At 37.3% G+C, this 18,430-nt stretch overlaps 1 protein-coding gene across 1 annotated transcript in view; it reads left to right on the plus strand.

Moving 5' to 3' along the window:
* Positions 1-18,430, plus strand: part of LOC145670651 (dynein axonemal heavy chain 1-like) — a gene marked incomplete at its 3' end in the record, with an annotated part of 1,762,390 nt that overhangs the window by 175,911 nt on the left and 1,568,049 nt on the right. Inside the window, 3 exon segments of the mRNA XM_081739441.1 lie at positions 72-263; positions 5,811-5,988; positions 17,213-17,345. Coding sequence (XP_081595567.1) covers positions 72-263; positions 5,811-5,988; positions 17,213-17,345 — 503 coding nt within the window.

Here is an 18,430-nt window from a genome sequence, read left to right on the forward strand (position 1 = left end):
GTTGAGAGTATATTTTAAAGTAGGTTACTAAGTTTTAAAGATTATTGATTTGGTGTTTTTTTAACATTTAGGAATCCCTGTGGAGTCGGATGAAACGTTAAGTTTCAAAATGTGTTTGGATAAAGGCTTAGGACCATTCCAAGAGATCATTATCAAAATCTCTGATGATGCTACTAAAGAATATGGAATAGAGGCTGCGTTAGATAAGATGCAGGGCGAATGGGATGTCATCAAGTTAGAGATTGTTCCTTACAAAGAAACAGGTAAGAATTACGTTACCTCACAGGTATTTAACCAAGTCATAAGTCACTGTTGCCAGTTTGATCTTTTCTATGTTAACGCAAAATCGTGGTTTAGGAGGCATAAATGGCACTATAACTTCTTAAGGAGGAACTATACAATTTATACTGTTTACTAAACATTGTTAGGATCATCAAATCTAGGAAGCTTAGGTGGGTGGGTCAGGTAGCCAGGATGGAAGAAAGTAGGAACGCCTTCAAAGTTTTAACTGGAAATCCAAATGAAAAATGACCATTAAGAAGACCTAAGCGCAGATGGGAGGACAGTATTAAGATGGATCTCTCTGAAATAGGATTACAAAGTAGAAACTGGATCCAGTTGGTTAAGGACAGAAGTCAATGTGGAGCTTTTATGAACGCGGCATTGAACCTCCGGGTTCCATAGGCCATAGAGTTAGTTACGTCGTAGTTACGGCACAAACTAACTACAATGTAGATTAATGTAACTTTATAACACGTAACTTGTTAAAGGTTATAGTGTGAAATCCGTTACTTCAAACTACGCTAACAAATTAGTTTACATTTTGCAACTTAACACATAAAAGTTTGGACTTTGAAGTATTATTGAGTTAATTTCTATAGTAAATTAGAACACAAAATGTTATGAATGTATAACGCAGCTATCAAATATGAAGTTAAATGTTAAGATGTAGACAAAATTGGGGCACTCAGAGCACGAAGGAATCATGTCCAATTACCCAAATCACAAGAGAAAGAGGAAAAGTTTGTACAGAGTGTTAAGTATATAGAGAAGCTAACACTGTTTTAAAGTTCTAAGAGTTATTTACAATATCTCGACATAGATCTTTTAAGATATGAAAAAAAGCTTTAAGGCTGAAACAAGAGATCAATGCTTGAAGCTTTTTGTATCATTTATTAGAAGAGAGCCAGGTAAGAGAAGAATACCAGCTTGAAGTTTCGAATAGATTTTCGGTTTTAGAAGACTCGGAGTGCACTAGTGTTGAGGATACTTGGATTGAAATTAGAGATAGCATTAAAAGTTCAGCAATAGAAAACTTGGGACACGCGGAAATACGTAGGAACAAACCATGGTTCGACCAGGAATGCACACAACTAGCAGAGAAGAGAAAACAGGCAAAATTACACTGGCTACAAAATCCGAATGAAATTACTACACAAAATTTTACAGATATCAGGGGGGAAACTTACAAAACTTTTAGAACAAAGAAACGCTATTTTTTAAAAGCTAAAATTAAAAACTCGAAGATAATAGTAAAAATAAAAACATCCGGGACATGTATAAGGGAATCAACGAATTTAAGAAAGGCTATCAACCTAGTGCTTATATATTAAAGAAAGCTGACGGAACAGTTCTCACTGATACGGATATCATCTTAAATAGATGGAAAGATTTCTTTGACGATTTGCTGAACACGCAGCCAAAAACTAATGTGCGTGTAGAAAAGGAGATACACACCGCAGAACCGTATATTCCAGAACCCAATCGAATAGAAATGGAAGCCGCTATAAAGAAATTAAAGAAACACAAATCTCCGGGTGTAGATGAAATTCCGGCTGTTAATTTTAGCTGGAGGCGAAACATTGTGGAACAACATACACAAACTCATTCTCCTTATTTGGAACAAGGAAGAATTGCCACAAGAGTGGAAAGAATCAACCATTGTTCCAATTCACAAGATAGGCGACAAAACTGACTGTAACAATTATCGAGGCATTTCCCTTCTGTCAACATCCTATAAAATCCTTTCAAATATTCTATTAGCAAGATTGACCCCATACGCAGATGAAATTATCGGAGATTATCAGTGCGGATTTAGACGAAATCGATCAACTATCGACCAAATATTTACCATTCGCCAAATACTCGAAAAAAGTGGGAATACAATACCCCGGTACATCGGTTCGGAGATAAACATTATACAACGTTCTTACAAAACTTGGAATACCGAGAAAGCTAATTAGATTAATTAAGATATGTTTAAATGAATCCCAAAGTAAAGTCCGGGTAGGAAAATTTTTGTACACGAGCTTTCACGTCGAAAATGGCCTGAAACAAGGAGATGCGTTGTCGCCATTATTATTTAACTTTCTGCTGGAATACGCCATAAGGAAAATCAAAGATAGCAACCAGGGCCTAGAGTTGAACGGTATTCATCAGGTTATGGTATGTGCTGATGATGTAAATTTAATAGACGATGATAGGAGAACAATAGAAAGAAATGCAGAGATCTTATTAAACGCTTGCAGGGACAAGAGTTTAGAAGTAAATGCAGAGAAAACTAAATACGTGGAAGTGCGTAGGGACCGTAATGCGGCAAATTGTGGATGCGTTAAAATATTAAATAATACTTTTGATAAAGTGGATAGTTTCAAATATTTAGGATCAATATTAACAGACGAAAATCATATTCACGAAGAAATTATATGTCGACTAAAAGCAGGGAATTCGTGTTACTATTCGGTTCAAAATCTCTTGTCGTCGCGAATTCTGTCGAAGAATTTGAAGCTTAAAATATATAAAACGATAATCATGCCTGCTGTTCTGTATGGTTCCGAAACATGGTCGCTTACTCTGAGGGAAGAACATAGACTGAAAGTATTTGAGAACAGGATCCTGAGACGAATATTCGAACCCAAGAGGAACGGGAATGGGGAATGGTGGAAACTTCATAACACGGAACTACATAATTTATACGGTTTACCCAACATTGTTAGGGTCGTCAAGTCTAGGAGGCTTAGGTGGGCAGGTCATGTAGCTAGAATGGAAGAAAGTAGAAACGCTTTCAAAGACTTGACTGACTCATCGGAAAACGACCATTAGCAAGACCCAGGCGCAGATGGGAGGACAATATTAAGATGGATCTTGCAGAGATAGGAATACAAAGTAGAAACTGGATGCAATTAGCTAAGGATAGAAGTCAGTGGAGAGCTTTTGTGAACGCGGCATTGAATCTCCGGTTTCCATAGGCCACACAGTTGGTTAGTTCTTACTCTGTACTAGTGAAGGCAGTTTCGGAACGATTCACTCCTGATAAGAAAATTCTTTAGTGCAATGAAATCATGAAATCTCTGAAAGAAACCGAAATGATTTGGTCATAATCAAGAGACAGGATCACTTAATGTAATTGATGGATCGAATCAGTGGATTCGGTTAGTGGAACCAGAGGACGAAACAAAAAAAGTCGAGTGGGCCCAATTAATGGATTGATATTGTAATGACTTTGTTAGAGTCAATAATGGACCGAGATTTATCCCCTTCACCAATTTATTATGAAATTTGATAAATACAAAACGAATTTGATTTACAAAGAACAAAATAATGTCTATCTTGTTAATGTCCAAATAAGAGGAGAATAGGTGTTTTGCACGGTGCTCCTTCTCTCAAGGCAGTCCCAAAGCACCTGCCTGTTCCGGTGAGACTTGAAGGATAGACCTCTCAGCTCAAGGCAGCTTCGCGAGGCTTGGTTGTAGAAAGAACCCGTAGTCCAGTGCGACCTCGAGAAGGTTAGGTGTACCCCATGTCTATTGCGACCTCATGGCGGTGTAGGTGATTTGATCAGTTGGACGACTGATGCTGGGTCCCTCGGTGGTCCTCCTTTTATTTGTCCTCTTCGCGTCCTTCCGTGAGGTCCGTCTTCTTTCGGCGTTCCTCGGTGTCCTTCGTGTCGGCTTCTTGTCTGCTAGGTTGTTTATGATTAATAGCAGGTGTTGAGTTGACACGTGCGTCTGTCGTGATGTGGGGCTCCTTACAATATAGAAGGAATAGAACGAAAGGTTACTTCAGGAAAGACTACATTACGTGACAGAAAAACAAATAATTTTGAATGTACTGGACTTGTCAAGGAAAATCTAAATCTTCTTTCTTCGCTTTCGTGTCCCTTCTTTGCATATAACATGCAAGAGCTAGGAGTCAAGAACAAACGAAACTCTCTGTACATGCCTCGAAACGTAGTCCGTCATTGTGTGCTTCTACTTATTTCGCCCTCCTTTCCACTCCAAACTGAAGCAACTATGCAATAACTTTTTAGTTAATAAAAGTAGTTGACCACTTGGGCTCTAATGAGAAATCATATTGGAGTACTATAGAGCACCTCGGAAATAATAAAATGAAATGAAATGAAATCTTTGAGTTTTACGCCCCACGGTTATGACGGTTAGGCTAAAGGAGACGGTAATTGTGAGAAATGAATGAAATGGTGGAATGAAGAAAGTGAGAGGAAACGGAAGAACCCCGAGAAAACCCACGCACACTGTGTTTGTCCACCACAAAGTTCACTTGGCGGGGGCTGGGATCGAATCCGGGACCCCAAGCACCAGAGGCGAACGCTCTAACACTGAGCCCCCGCGGCCCCACTCGGAAATAATAAATTCATCAGAACTAATCAATTCAATCCAGAGGAAGGATTAAATCTTTGCTTAGAGGAATCAAGTTGGAAAATCAATGAAATTGGAAGCATATAACTTAACGGGACCAAATGATTCTGTCCTAAGGATAAAATCTTTGTTTGAAATGGATTAAAAGGAACCAGTTCAAAAAAAAAAAAAAAAGAAAAAAAAAGAAAAAATGAAAGAAAGACAAGAAAAAGGAAAAGGAAAAGAAAAACTGTCTACTCTGTATTTTTGTTAATTCACTAGCTGAACCTGCGATCTCTACACAACACATCATTCACATATGAGCATTAATCTCCTTTTCATTCTTCACAACATCTGTACATGTCCCTTTACATACACAAGTCAAATACATCTTCATAAAAATTGGGAAGGAGTACCATAAAGGAGAGATTTTTTCGAATATTTTTTCAATATCGCACTGTTTGCAAGATTTGAGCCTACTTCCGGTTAGAATTTCTAATTCATGTATGTTCAGTGTTTTCTTTCTTCTTTCATGCAGTATGTAATAAGCAAATACATTACACACACGATTAATTATAATGTCAGTGACATATGGTGTTCATTGGGTAAAACACTCCAAACAATGAAGATTCATCTCAGACTGAAGAAATGGTTATACTTCGTTTTCCATTATCATTTAGCCATGAAACAAACTCCGGAGAGATTATACTAACTACGTATACAAATGTGTGGTATTGGAATGTATAACTCGTAGGATAGGATCCTTTGCTTTTTAAAATTTGAATACTTCCAGTCTACACCTAAAATTTTAATAATAAAGAAATAACTGCAATTTTTAAAATATTAAATTAAAACGGAAGAATCTACACAAAATCTGCAATCGATCAGTGAAAACGGCACCTTTCTAGAGCTTGTGGTGTCTGAGATATCATTGCCAAAAGAGTTCGATACAAACATATACGCTTTTATTAACCACATACATATAAACCTAGCATTTTGACATATAGATAGTGAAGCACACAATTTCGCTATAAGAGAAGTGAAGTGGTATTTCATTAAGCGGATACCAGGATAGTGACATATACTTAAAATATCTTTTAGTAATAGTTGCTAATGCTTTTACAATACGGAAATGCTTGTTAATATGAATAAATCAACCATCATTTTATTTTGCAGGGACATATATAATGAAGGTTACAGACGAGATTTTGCAGATGTTAGATGACCATATTGTGATGACTCAGTCCATTTCCTTCAGTCCACACAAAGCTGCGTTTGAAACACAGATAGCGGAGTGGGAAGCAAAACTTCGTTTGACACAAGATGTATTGGATGAGTGGGCAGAAGTTCAAAGGTACAGTAGCATCTAAATAACAATATAATATAGAAAACTTTGAATGAGGATTTAGATTTCTGGACTGTCGGCACTTAAGGCCATTTAGCCCGTCACGTTTTGAGGGATGACGTCCCTCGGCGAGTACACTATCCGGGGAAAGGATGGGGGAAGAAAGGAAGCGGCCTGGGACCTATAAATTAGGTACCACTCCGGCATTTTCCTGGTGTGAATTAGGAAAACCCAGGAAAAACCTCATTCAAGGTGGCCGGCCTGAAAAAGCTGTTACACTTTTTCGACCGTGTGCTCCCACCGGGAATCGATCCCGGGACCGTTCGCACCGAAGGCGAGAGCGTTAGCCACCACGTTACGCGGAGCCACAAAACTTTGAATGAATTTTGAAACATACCAATACTTATCAACTACTTCGAACTGGATTTTTATCATGTCAACTTAAATAAAATGCGTTTCCTAAGGGGAATAGGGGTTCATAATCTGTCCGACCAATTTAGTATGTTACAATCCTGTGAAATTAAAAAGATAAAATTCTGTATACCCTATATTGCAATGATCTGTAGGTAGAGTCAAATCAATGTACTGGGGAATTTAACCCTTCACCTATTTATTATAAAAATGTCTTAATTAAACTATTATACAAGGTTTTTAGAGAGTTTTATTTAAGTGTTTGATCAGTCTAAAATGCTCTCAGTGTAGATTCCCCTTCAGCATACAATGTTACTTTCGGGTAGAAAGGATGTCTTTGTCCACAGTGAACTCAGATGGGATAGGTTAAGCTCCGTAGTTCGTAGCAGTCACCGGGATAGATATTACAGTATATCTCCGTAGCCCATGATGGCCTCGAGAGAAGGATTTTGTAGGTGAATGATCAGCATTGACACTGATAACTTTTTGGTCTCGTCAGTTGCTTATATAGCCGTCCTTTTGGAGGGAGGGCCTGTGGAGGGGTTGTCGGATTTCTTCGTGACTTTCCGTGTCCTCTTCGTTTCTTCTTTGAAAGATACAGTTTCCTCCTGTCGTCTGAATTGTTTATGATTGTAGAAACACCTGTTTGCACATGTGGCTTATAGTATGTTAGGATATATGGATCGTTGCAATATAAAATCCTCATTAAAAATAAACTGACATGTACCCCAGTGTTTTTTTAATCTATTCTTTAGGGTGCCATTAACTAAATTATTTTCACCATATTGGAAACGACACTGTCTTTTGTTTGTGATCACATCATACGAAAATGGACCGTTGGAAGCTATTTTCTGAATACAGTTGTCACCTACCTCGAACTGTGTTTTTAATCACTTTACTTTGATTAAAATGCACATCTTAAGGGGGAGCGTGTTAGGTCATATATACACAGAGCCGGATTTAGGGGAGTGCAAAGGTGGACGTGCACCCCTCCTCCCCTTCGTTGTGAATATACACTATCTAAAATGAGAAGCTAGCAGTGAAAATACCAACACATTCTGAAACTTTCTGCCATCATGTTTGCGAAAGCAATAGTTTAAGATGATTTTCAAAAGGTTGAAGGAAAAGGATTCACCAAACAAAACAATATAGTATTTGTCATCTAGAATAGAAAACAGAAGCCAGAAGGAGAGAAAAACATTTTTTCCTGCACAACACTTGCAACCCACTTAAAAATACTCTCCTCCGTTCTATGTATCAGTGTTGTCAGGGGTAAAGAACATTGTCACATGTCACTTTGAAGAGTTTCAGTGTCATTGGTTTTTGATTATTTTGGTAGTTACTGGTGCACCCCCTTAGACAATCCTGGATCAGGCCCTATATATATATATATACAGGGTGTTTCAGATAAAACGTCCAGTGCTTATAAATCCGAAACGGCTGAGAATAAAAAGATGAAACAAAAACTGAGATAGGAAAATATCATAGGGCGCATCACATGGTTTTGTTGTGGTGACCCCCAGGGCCCTCCTTCAAGGGGGCTTAGGGGCCAACTTCAAATTTTCAAATGGGACCATGTATTGAATCATACCTCATTCAACAGTCCTTGAAAAACGAAATAACTTTTGGAGGAAATAATTTTCGATTTGGGCCACCGTTTTCAAAATGGCCGCAAAAAGTGGGTCCTGTGTCAGATAAAACGTCCAGTGCTTATAGGCCTAAATCAGAAACGGCTGAGAATAGAGAGATGAAACAAAAACTGAGATAGAAACGATGATAAAGCATATCAAGTGGTGTTGTTGTGGTGACCCTCAGGAAACTCCTTGAAGGGGGCCCAGGTGCCAACTTCAAACTGATACAGGACTTTTTGCGGCCATTTTGAAAACGGTGCCCCAAATCGAAAATTGTTTCATACAAAAGTTCTTTCGTATTTCAAGGACTATTGAACGAGGTATGATTCAATACATGTTCCCATTTGAAAATTTGAAGTTGGCCCCTGGGCCTCCTTGAAGGAGGGCCCTGTGGGTCACCACGACAACACCATGTGATGCGCCCTATGACATTTTCCTATCTCAGTTTTTGTTTCATCTTTTTATTCTCAGCCATTTCGGATTTATAAGCACTGGACGTTTTATCTGAAACACCCTGATATATATATATATATATATATATATAGAGTAATTTGGGGTAATATGCGCAGTTTTTTACATTAGGCCTCCTAAAATTGTAACTATCAGGCCAAGAAACTCGAAAACTTAGGGCAATATACTTACATCTTTCTGCTACCTACGGATATAAAATATGTTTGTCAATTCAGCTTAATAGAGAAAATATTGGAGATAAAAGTGACCCTTGCAAAACGTGCATATTGCCCCAATATCGGGGTAAAAAGCACATATAGGGAAAATTTGCGCACACCTGCGTTACGAAATATGTTTGGAACTCTTCTCTGGTTTATTGATAGATTCATATACATATGAGTAGAAATAAATGTTAACAATACTAATGTACTATTGCTATACAATATCTACGCCTTGAGCAAGTAGTAGTCTAGGCAGTATTATGGACATTGTTCTTAATACCTAATCCAAAACATTAACACACAGTATGTCCTACACATTAAAAAAAAGTAGCATATCTAAATGTTTGCATTCAAAATATTTGTGAGTACTGCAATAATTATGGACACACCTGTACAACATTCACTGTGTGTAGATTAAACATACCTTATATAGTCTAAATATATGCCTACATAGCCTAGTAAAGGTTCTAACATACTGCACTTGAAAAACAAGTCACATTAGTTTTTTCCTTTGGACATCAAAAATGATTTATGGAAGTGATTTTAACACTTGTCTCAAGTTACTAATACATTGTTTCTTACGTTTTTTCTGGCGCACTTTTTCATGATATCACTTGAAGCAATTCATACACTTAACCCAATCACCCATGTTGGTTGCTTCACTTGCATAGTAATACCCGTTACAGGCAGCACAATAATTGTTGGGATCTGCCGTCTGACGTGTGTGAGGTTCGAGTGACTCATTTCGGTTGCAAACAATTCCTACAGTTTCCTTTGCACGCACATTACGTTTAAGTTTCTTGTTTTTGACACATGATGGACTGGTAATCTTTCGTTTCTTCTTGTTGAGAATTTCGATATGTTGCGGGGTTGTTAGACATGTTGCACTTCTGGTAGTTCTAGTGCGTGTAGCCTCTTGACGGGTAGGAACAGGCATGATATCTTGAAATGACGTAGTTTGATCCCTACTTTTATCACTACTATGCACTTCTGCTGCAGCAATTCGTTCACTTCGTGAAGCAGTTCCTTGTGTTCCTTCAAATTGTTCGCAAGTACTGGTTGAAGGTTTTGCCGAAGTGTCGCCTGGGGTTGTATCCACCTGGAACGCACTAATTGGTATGGCATCAGGGTTTAATGGATAAATTCCACATGTGCGGAAACCGTTCACTTCTGAACCCACAGTAGCAGCTTTACCCCACGCTGCAGCAAAAAGAGATCCAAAAACAAATTTACTTATCTTCCTTCCTCTATTCTGCCGAATGAAAGCTGAACACTGTTCATTCCAATAGTGCTTTAATGGCCGATATATTGCTCTGTCAAGGGGTTGTAGCCAGTGTGTAGTATGGCTTGGAAGGCACAATAGAGCTATTTGATTATCTTCACAGAATTGAATTGCTTCAATGTTATTGTAGTGTGTTGTGTGACCATCTAATAACAGCAGAACTCTTTCTTGAGGCTTGTGGTGCTGAAAATGTTGTAACCAGAGCATAAATGCTTCCTCTGTCATGCATCCTGAATCAGTCATGGCAACTGCGGAGCCTGGTGGTAGCCCATCCTGAAATTCTTCTCTCATGCGAACACCCTTAAAAATGATAAAGGGCGGAACGTAAGCCCCTGAAGCACTCATACATCCCATTACAGTAACTGTTTCCCCCTTCTCCCCCGTAGTTAATGCATGCACCGATTTTTTGCCTTTAGCCGCCAACACTTTTCCCGGTTTAAATATCATTTGCAAACCCGTCTCGTCACAGTTGAAAATATGTGATGGAGGCAAACGATTACCTTCAGGTTCTTCCATTTGTTCATCGAGGAGTTTGAAAAATTTGTCACATTCAACTTTATTCAAAGAATCTGAACGTGCGTAAGAGAGGGGTTGAGCCTTTCGAACACTAACAACATTGTTCCGTTGCAGCAACCCATACAACCAATCATATCCTGCAGTTTCAGTGTGCGAACTAAATGGGTGTTTCAGTTCATTCTTCTCTGCATATTGATATGCGATTTTTCGAGTGTCAGCCATAGTTAGTGGAAAACCCTTTGATTCCAACTGCAATAAATGTCTTACTAAGTTCTTCTCCGCTGAACCAAGTACTATGGGTCGTCCTAATTTTGGTCTATACATAACGTCTCTGTTGAGACGGTGCTGCAAAGTTCTTCGCGGTACTCCGTATCTTTTACTGGCTCCATAAATGGTCATGCCTTCTCTAATAGCTGTCAGTGCTTCTTGCACTGCTTCCTCTCCGTAGGAACATCTCTGACTTCGTCGTTTGTATTCACGAACCATGGTCGTTCATCTGAAAGTAGAACAAAACAAATCCTCAGAAACCAAATGCGAAAACTAATATTACGGTAACATATTTGTTAATTATAGTATGTGCTTTCAGTGGAGGAAACATTGTGTGTAATATGATAAGAATTGTAATGGAAAGAGAAACGATGATTTTTTACTATAAGACATTATGCTAAAAGTGGTCTAGATCACTGTAATTTCATGGATTATTACTAATTGACGTAAAATTAAAGTTGTTGTTGATTGTGTTATTAAGATTCACGGAGAATAATAGACGATTCTATTATGTTATATGAAGACGTTAACAAAGTAACTGTTGCTCGTATGGATGTTAAGAAAGCTACTCTTACAGGAAACATTATCTACGATAGATATTTATAAATTCCTTGGAAGTTGTACAATTAGTTTACAATTATTATTATTAAAGTTACGTTGGACAATATGCTTGAAGGCGAATTACTTGGCCAACGGTATCAATTTGTACATCCATTCGGAATAAGGGGGATGTACACATTATCAATCTAGAAGTAAGGATCTGTTTTGGGGGCGCGGTGGCTCAGTGGTAGAGCGTTCACCTCCGGTGCTTGGGGTCAATGGTTCGATCCCAGCTCGCGCCGTGTGGACTTTGTGGTGGACAAACATCGTACTCGTGGGTTTTCTCGGGGTTCTCCCGTTTCTTCCCACTTTCTTCATTCCACCATTGCACTCATCTCTCATCATCACCTTCTCTTTTAGCCTAACCGGCATAACCGTTGGACGTAAAACTACAGATTTCAATTCATTTCATTTTTCATTTCTAGGATCTGTTTTGTGAAGTTGAGGAAGAACTGATTACATGATGTAATAAAAGTGTTATAATATAATCTTTTGTATGTTCCTACTTACGTAGTTTTGGTCAATTATTCTTCTTACCACCAGGCCCGCAACCAGAGGGGGCTAGGGGGCTTGGCCAGCCGTAAAATTTCCGTGGCCCCTCCGGACCTTAACACAAAATGCTATTATTAATACAAAAAAAATTTAGGTATTCGTAAGATAATTTTTAATGACTTGGCCCCCCTATCATATTCATGGCCCCCCTAAACCTCTGTGACTGGTTTCGGGCCTGCTTACCCTAACGGTTATGACCAGTAATGATTTCAGAAAAATTTTCTCTGGATGGAATTTGAACATACAGGAAGTGAAAAACAGTTTAAACAATTAATATCCTACAAAAATTTCCGTGGGTATCTCAAGCATCCCAAGGGAAATTGTGCATCTCCTGGGAAAACATCCTATCAGGAAACCCTCTGAAATCACAGTTACAATCGTGCAGTTATACTAGTGAAATCCCCCCCCCCCCAACACACAAAATAGTTACGCTTTTATCACATCAGACAAAATATTAACATTAACGTTTGGGGTAATTTGCACATATGTGCATTTTATCCTTAGATATATATGCGCATTTACCCCCAAATTGTAAATTTTACTACCACTGGCAACCCTTAATTACAGATAAACTCGGCGGCCATTATGCTGAGTACGGACAAGCATGAATACCTCATGCTTCCATTCCACCTTGGAATTCTGTTCTAATAGCAATAGATTGTTGTTTGTAACTATATCTATAGTATCTCAAAGTTATATCAGACCATATGAAAATAAATTTTATACACTCAAAGGATTACTTACCTACGAAAACTGCGTTTCTTCTTGCGGTACTATTCTTCCCTTCTGTGCTCTCGTGACATACAACTCAATTTGCTCAGTCTTGCCAGGCAGCCAAGAAACCTTGCCCTGTGCATTTTTTCAGTATGTGCAATTTACCCAGAACCACTCTATATATATATATATATATATATATATATATATATATATATATATATATATATATATATATATATATATATATATATGTGTGTGTGTGTGTGTGTGTGTGTATGTGTGTGTGTGTAACGAGTCAATGAAATTAGGAAGATGAGACTACGTATGTAAAATCGTCATTAAAATCAAACGGATTCACATCCCACCATTTTTAAAATCTTCGATTTTAAAAGGGAAGGAGCAGGACTTTCTATATTTTTTTTTTCGCCAGGTAGAAAGCAACATAATATAATGTTTGCGATAACGGGAAAACGGGAAAAACAGTTTTATGTGAATTTCGTAACATAGTTAGTACCCACCTCGAGCTAGGTTTTTATAATGTCACTAAGATTAAAGGGTTTCTCTTAAAGGAGGACCAAAATTTGAGCCATAAATTACAATAGCTTTTATTTTTTTATTATTGCAGTAAAGCCACGATTATTCTGGAGTGCTGCGGAAAAAAAATAACCTTGCTACAGTTGCGCCCAATTATGTTTTCATAAGTAGTTGCTGCGTACTGACATTCCGCATGCAAATAAGTACTGTATGTTCTGAAACATAAAAATAAACTGCATTATGAAAATCAACATTTCTAACAATAGTACACATTTCGAAGTGGAATTCTACTCTGATAAGCAGAAGCCGATTATTGTAAGGTATGAAAACGGGAATTGGAAAGAGTGATTTGCGTGTTAGTAGATTACGTTGACACTGTGCGTTCACTGTGAAGTGGCAATCCGCAATCGGCCACTGGAGGGTTAATTACGAACCTGAAAGAGAAACAATTTTAATCCAAGCCAACAACCGCTAAAATAGAATAGGCCCTGCAGTGCAAACGTCGGAAATCACTGACAAGGTTATTGTGCATCGTAATCCTTTTGGCCTTCCGGAATTTATGGATGAGTGGTAGGCGCTTGCTCTTTTGGTTTGGCCATGACTTTCACATTCTTTGATCACTGACTTGAACGACCCGAGCAATACAAACAATAAAACATAGTTTTATGCTGAAATACTGTAATTTTTTTTAGTTTGCACCTCAATTTCCACAGTGATCTTGCCACCCAATTCTGCGAATAATCGGTGTTTTACTTTACATTTTCATTGGAAAAAATGAAATGAAATCTTTGAGTTTTACGTCCCACGGTTATGCCGGTTAGGCTAAATGAGACGGTGATGATGAGTAATGAATGAAATGGTGGAATGAAGAAAGTGGGAGGAAATGGGAGAACCCTGAGAAAACCTACGAGCACGGTGCTTGTCCACCACAAAGTCCACACGGCGCGAGCTGGGATCGAACCAGGGAGTCCAAGCACCGGAGGTGAACGCTCTACCACTGAGCCACCGCGCTCTCCCATTTTCATTGGTTGGAACTTTTTTTCACAAATGTCTCCCGGTGCGAACAGCGACCATTTTAGATAGTTATTTATAAAAATAAAATATATTGAACAACGCATAATGATCTCTACTGAGGAAACATTTCGAGAATAAGAAAAGCAACGTCTTTTATTTTTCTATATTTACTAGTTAATAACAACTATGCTTATCTACTTGTTTCATTTACTCACATGTTCGTACTGAAAAACTGCAAATTGAATAAAAACAGTTTTGCATTGATGTTTTATTGATTTATATCAGAATTATATATCGATATCATCAGTGGCGTATTTACGATTTTGTTTCGGGGGGGGGGAGGCTTTGCTAACTTTAGTCCTGGAAATTTGAAAATTCTGCAAGATACTTAATTTTCTTTAATATAGTAAATACAATTTCGGAGGGCTTAAGTACGCCATTGCATATTACTTTTCGATTTATCAACAAATTAAGTACATTAATTCTACGTGAATTCACTTGCAAATTGGCTGGGTTAATTTTCCATCTAACATATTTGTAAATTCCTACAATTCTCTGTATAATTCTACTTCCATTTATCTACAAGCACCCTACATCACCTTTTCACATGTTAACTTACAAATTCGCTTCACCTGTCGCTTGACTTTTCATAAATTTTGGTTGCAGTCTATCTATGTTGGGAATGAGGCTTCGGATGCTTCATGTTACGGAATAATGCCACATGCGTATACAGAGTGTTTCAAAACAACACTGAGAACGTTTGGAAGGTGTTTCCTGGCGCCAAAATAAAAAGTATAGACCAACCTGAGTGCACAAATGCCTCCTTTCGGAGTTATAGGCTACCAAAAACATGAAAAATTAACTGTAAAGCTCCTTAGATCCAAAACTATGGAGCCTACCATAGTCGAGTCAAGACTTCACTCAGAAACTAGTATTTGCCCTATCAAAAAAAAAAAAAGTTTCAGAATCCTAAGGTAGTCACGAAGCAATTTTTTTATAGGGAATTTAGCTACGGGCATATAATTTAAAGTACTCACCAACTATCTCTATAAAAATTGTTGCGGAAGTACCGCAGATTTCTGAAACACGGATATTTGGATAGGGCACATATTAGTTCCTATATAAAGTGTCGACCCGACTAAGGTAGGTTTCATAGTTTTGGAGCCATGGACCTTTAAAGTTGATTTCTTCATGTTTTCGACAGCGTATAACTCCAAAAGGAAACATTTGTGCACCAAGGATGGTCTATACCTTTTGCCTTATCCTGGTGTGAGGACTCATCTCCCATACGTCGGTGTTGTTTTGAAACTCCTTGAATATTAAATATGTGTTTCTAGGTTTGATTCTGTGTAAACATATCATGTTGGATTGCAATTCGATCAAGATGGATTAGGACTTAATGAATCTCTTATGTTCTTTCATGTAGTAGGATCTCTTTCTACCATTATGTTGGCATGGTTATAGGAGGATTAATTGGATCTCAATTAACAACAGAAACTCTATTGTGGTAATGGGATGTAGACAATAATAAATGTATCTTGATTAAATTAGTGTAGAAATGTTTGGTTTTGTATAGATGTATAAACTTAACTTAGAGCGAAGGAACATGCTCTTATGAATGTTGTGGTACTCAGTTGGGAATATAAATTAAGAATAATTGGGCACAGTTACAGTTTATACGTTTCACTTTTTCAGTTTTAATAATTTATATCTATACGTATTATAAAAGTGAGATCCAGATTGTACTTATCATCACGGGGAAACGACTGAACCGTTTGAATTAAAGTTTAGGACATAGTTACTATCTACCTTGATCTGAGATTTTATCATGTTATTTTTGATTAAATGCGTATTCTAAAAGGGATAGGCAGTTCAAAATTTATGGGAAAAAATAAGATATCTAATTATCATGTCAAGTAAGGACGATAAAGCTCGGTAACTAAAAATAAGCAGACATGTGTCCAGCACAATTGAAAATTTCTCTTTCAATGCGGGGCATTATCTGTGATGTTTTTCGTCACATTGAAAGTGACACCCTCAATTGTTTCTGATCAAATCACGAAAAAACGGTTGAGGACTTTGACATGGATTTTGGAACATATTTGCTACCTTCCTGGAGCTGTTTTCTCTATCTCTATCACTTCGATCAGAGAGTGTATCCCAATTTTAGGCAGATTTTTAAGAAAAGAAACAAATATTAAACTCATCCGGCCCGATTAAACTTGGAATCTTAATAGATCTTAACTTTATGTACATATGTATAAGAGTGCTAAGTATTATGTTATGCAAACTTTTTGTTCCCGAATTATGGACGGTAAAGTTGAGTTGAAAAATGAAATGTTTGAGTTTTACCTCCCACGAAGATGCCGGTTACGCTAAAGGAGACGGTAATGATGAGAAAGGAATGAAATGGTGGAATGGAGAAAGTGAAAAGGAACGGGAGCAACCCACGTACGCGGTTTTTGTCCACCACAAAACTGAGATCGAACCAAAGACCCCATTGAGTTGACTTGAGTTGCTTTTGACTTTAACGTCCTTTTCAGCAGCGAGCTATATGAGACGGGATCTACTGATTAACGTGGAATCTAAACCATATGAGCTCTCTGCCGGGAATCGAATCCAGGTCTTCCAAGCCAAAGGTGTGTACGCTAACCGCTTTGCCACGAAGAAGCACAATGCTAAAGTTTGCTTCAGTTAAAAGAAACATCAACGGAACTTATCTAATTGGGATCAAACTTGCCATTATGGTACACTTTGTCCTATTATACAAACGTTTGTCATGATATAGTGTCCAGGCTTTCCTACACTATTCACAATCAGAGTTCTAAATCAATTCCTTTGACATAATAAAAACGTAATAAATATAATTCACATAGCAATTAAAGGGCGGTCTTGGACTTACAAAATGAAAAATCAAACCATGTATTATTTTTTATGAGTATCAATAATTTAGTTGTAATTAGAAGTAATTTTAAGTGTATTTTTATAGTTGTTTTAGTATGACAATTACAATATTTGGTGAATCTAACTGCTTCCAGACAATGGATGTACCTGGAGCCCATTTTCACAAGTGAAGACATCACTAAGCAACTGCCAGTTGAGAGTAAGAAGTACATCGCCATGGAACGTATATGGAGAAGAATAATGAAAACATCACATGATAATCCAAAGGTAATTTAACATTATTTCCTTAAGATTAAAACTTAGGTGGTTTCAATGATGCCACTGGTAATTTAACATTATTTTCTTAAGATTAAAACTTAGGTGGTTTCAATGATGCCACTGGTAATTTAACATTATTTCGTTAAGATTAAAACTTACGTAATTCCAATGATGCCACTGGTAATTTAACATTATTTCCTTAAGATTAAAAACTTAGGTGGTTTCAATGATGCCACTGGTAATTTAACATTATTTCCTTAAGATTAAAACTTAGGTGGTTTCAATGAAGCCACTGGTAATTTAACATTATTTCCTTAAGATTAAAACTTAGGTGGTTCCAATGAAGCCACTGGTAATTTAACATTATTTCCTTAAGATTAAAACTTAGGTGGTTCCAATGATGCCACTGGAAATTTAACATTATTTCCTTAAGATTAAAACTTAGGTGGTTTCAATGAAGCCACTGGTAATTTAACATTATTTCCTTAAGATTAAAACTTAGGTGGTTTCAATGAAGCCACTGGTAATTTAACATTATTTCCTTAAGATTAAAACTTAGGTGGTTCCAATCATGCCACTGGAAATTTAACATTATTTCCTTAAGATTAAAACTTAGGTGGTTTCAATGAAGCCACTGGTAATTTAACATTATTTCCTTAAGATTAAAACTTAGGTGGTTTCAATGATGCCACTGGTAATTTAACATTATTTCCTTAAGATTAAAACTTAGGTGATTTCAATGATGCGACTGGTAATTTAACATTATTTCCTTAAGATTAAAACTTAGGTGGTTTCAATGATGCCACTGGTAATTTAACATTATTTCCTTAAGATTAAAAGTTAGGTGGTTTCAATGATGCCACTGGTAATTTAACATTATTTCCTTAAGATTAAAACTTAGGTGGTTTCAATGATGCCACTGGTAATTTAACATTATTTCCTTAAGATTAAAACTTAGGTGGTTCCAATGATGCCACTGATAATTTAACATTATTTCCTTAAGATTAAAACTTAGGTGGTTCCAATGATGCCACTGGTAATTTAACATTATTTCCTTAAGATTAAAACTTAGGTGGTTCCAATGATGTCACTGG

This window comes from Thermobia domestica, chromosome 14 (genome assembly GCF_964235325.1).
Source record: "Thermobia domestica chromosome 14, izTheDome1.hap1.1, whole genome shotgun sequence".
Lineage (NCBI taxonomy): Eukaryota > Metazoa > Arthropoda > Insecta > Zygentoma > Lepismatidae > Thermobia > Thermobia domestica.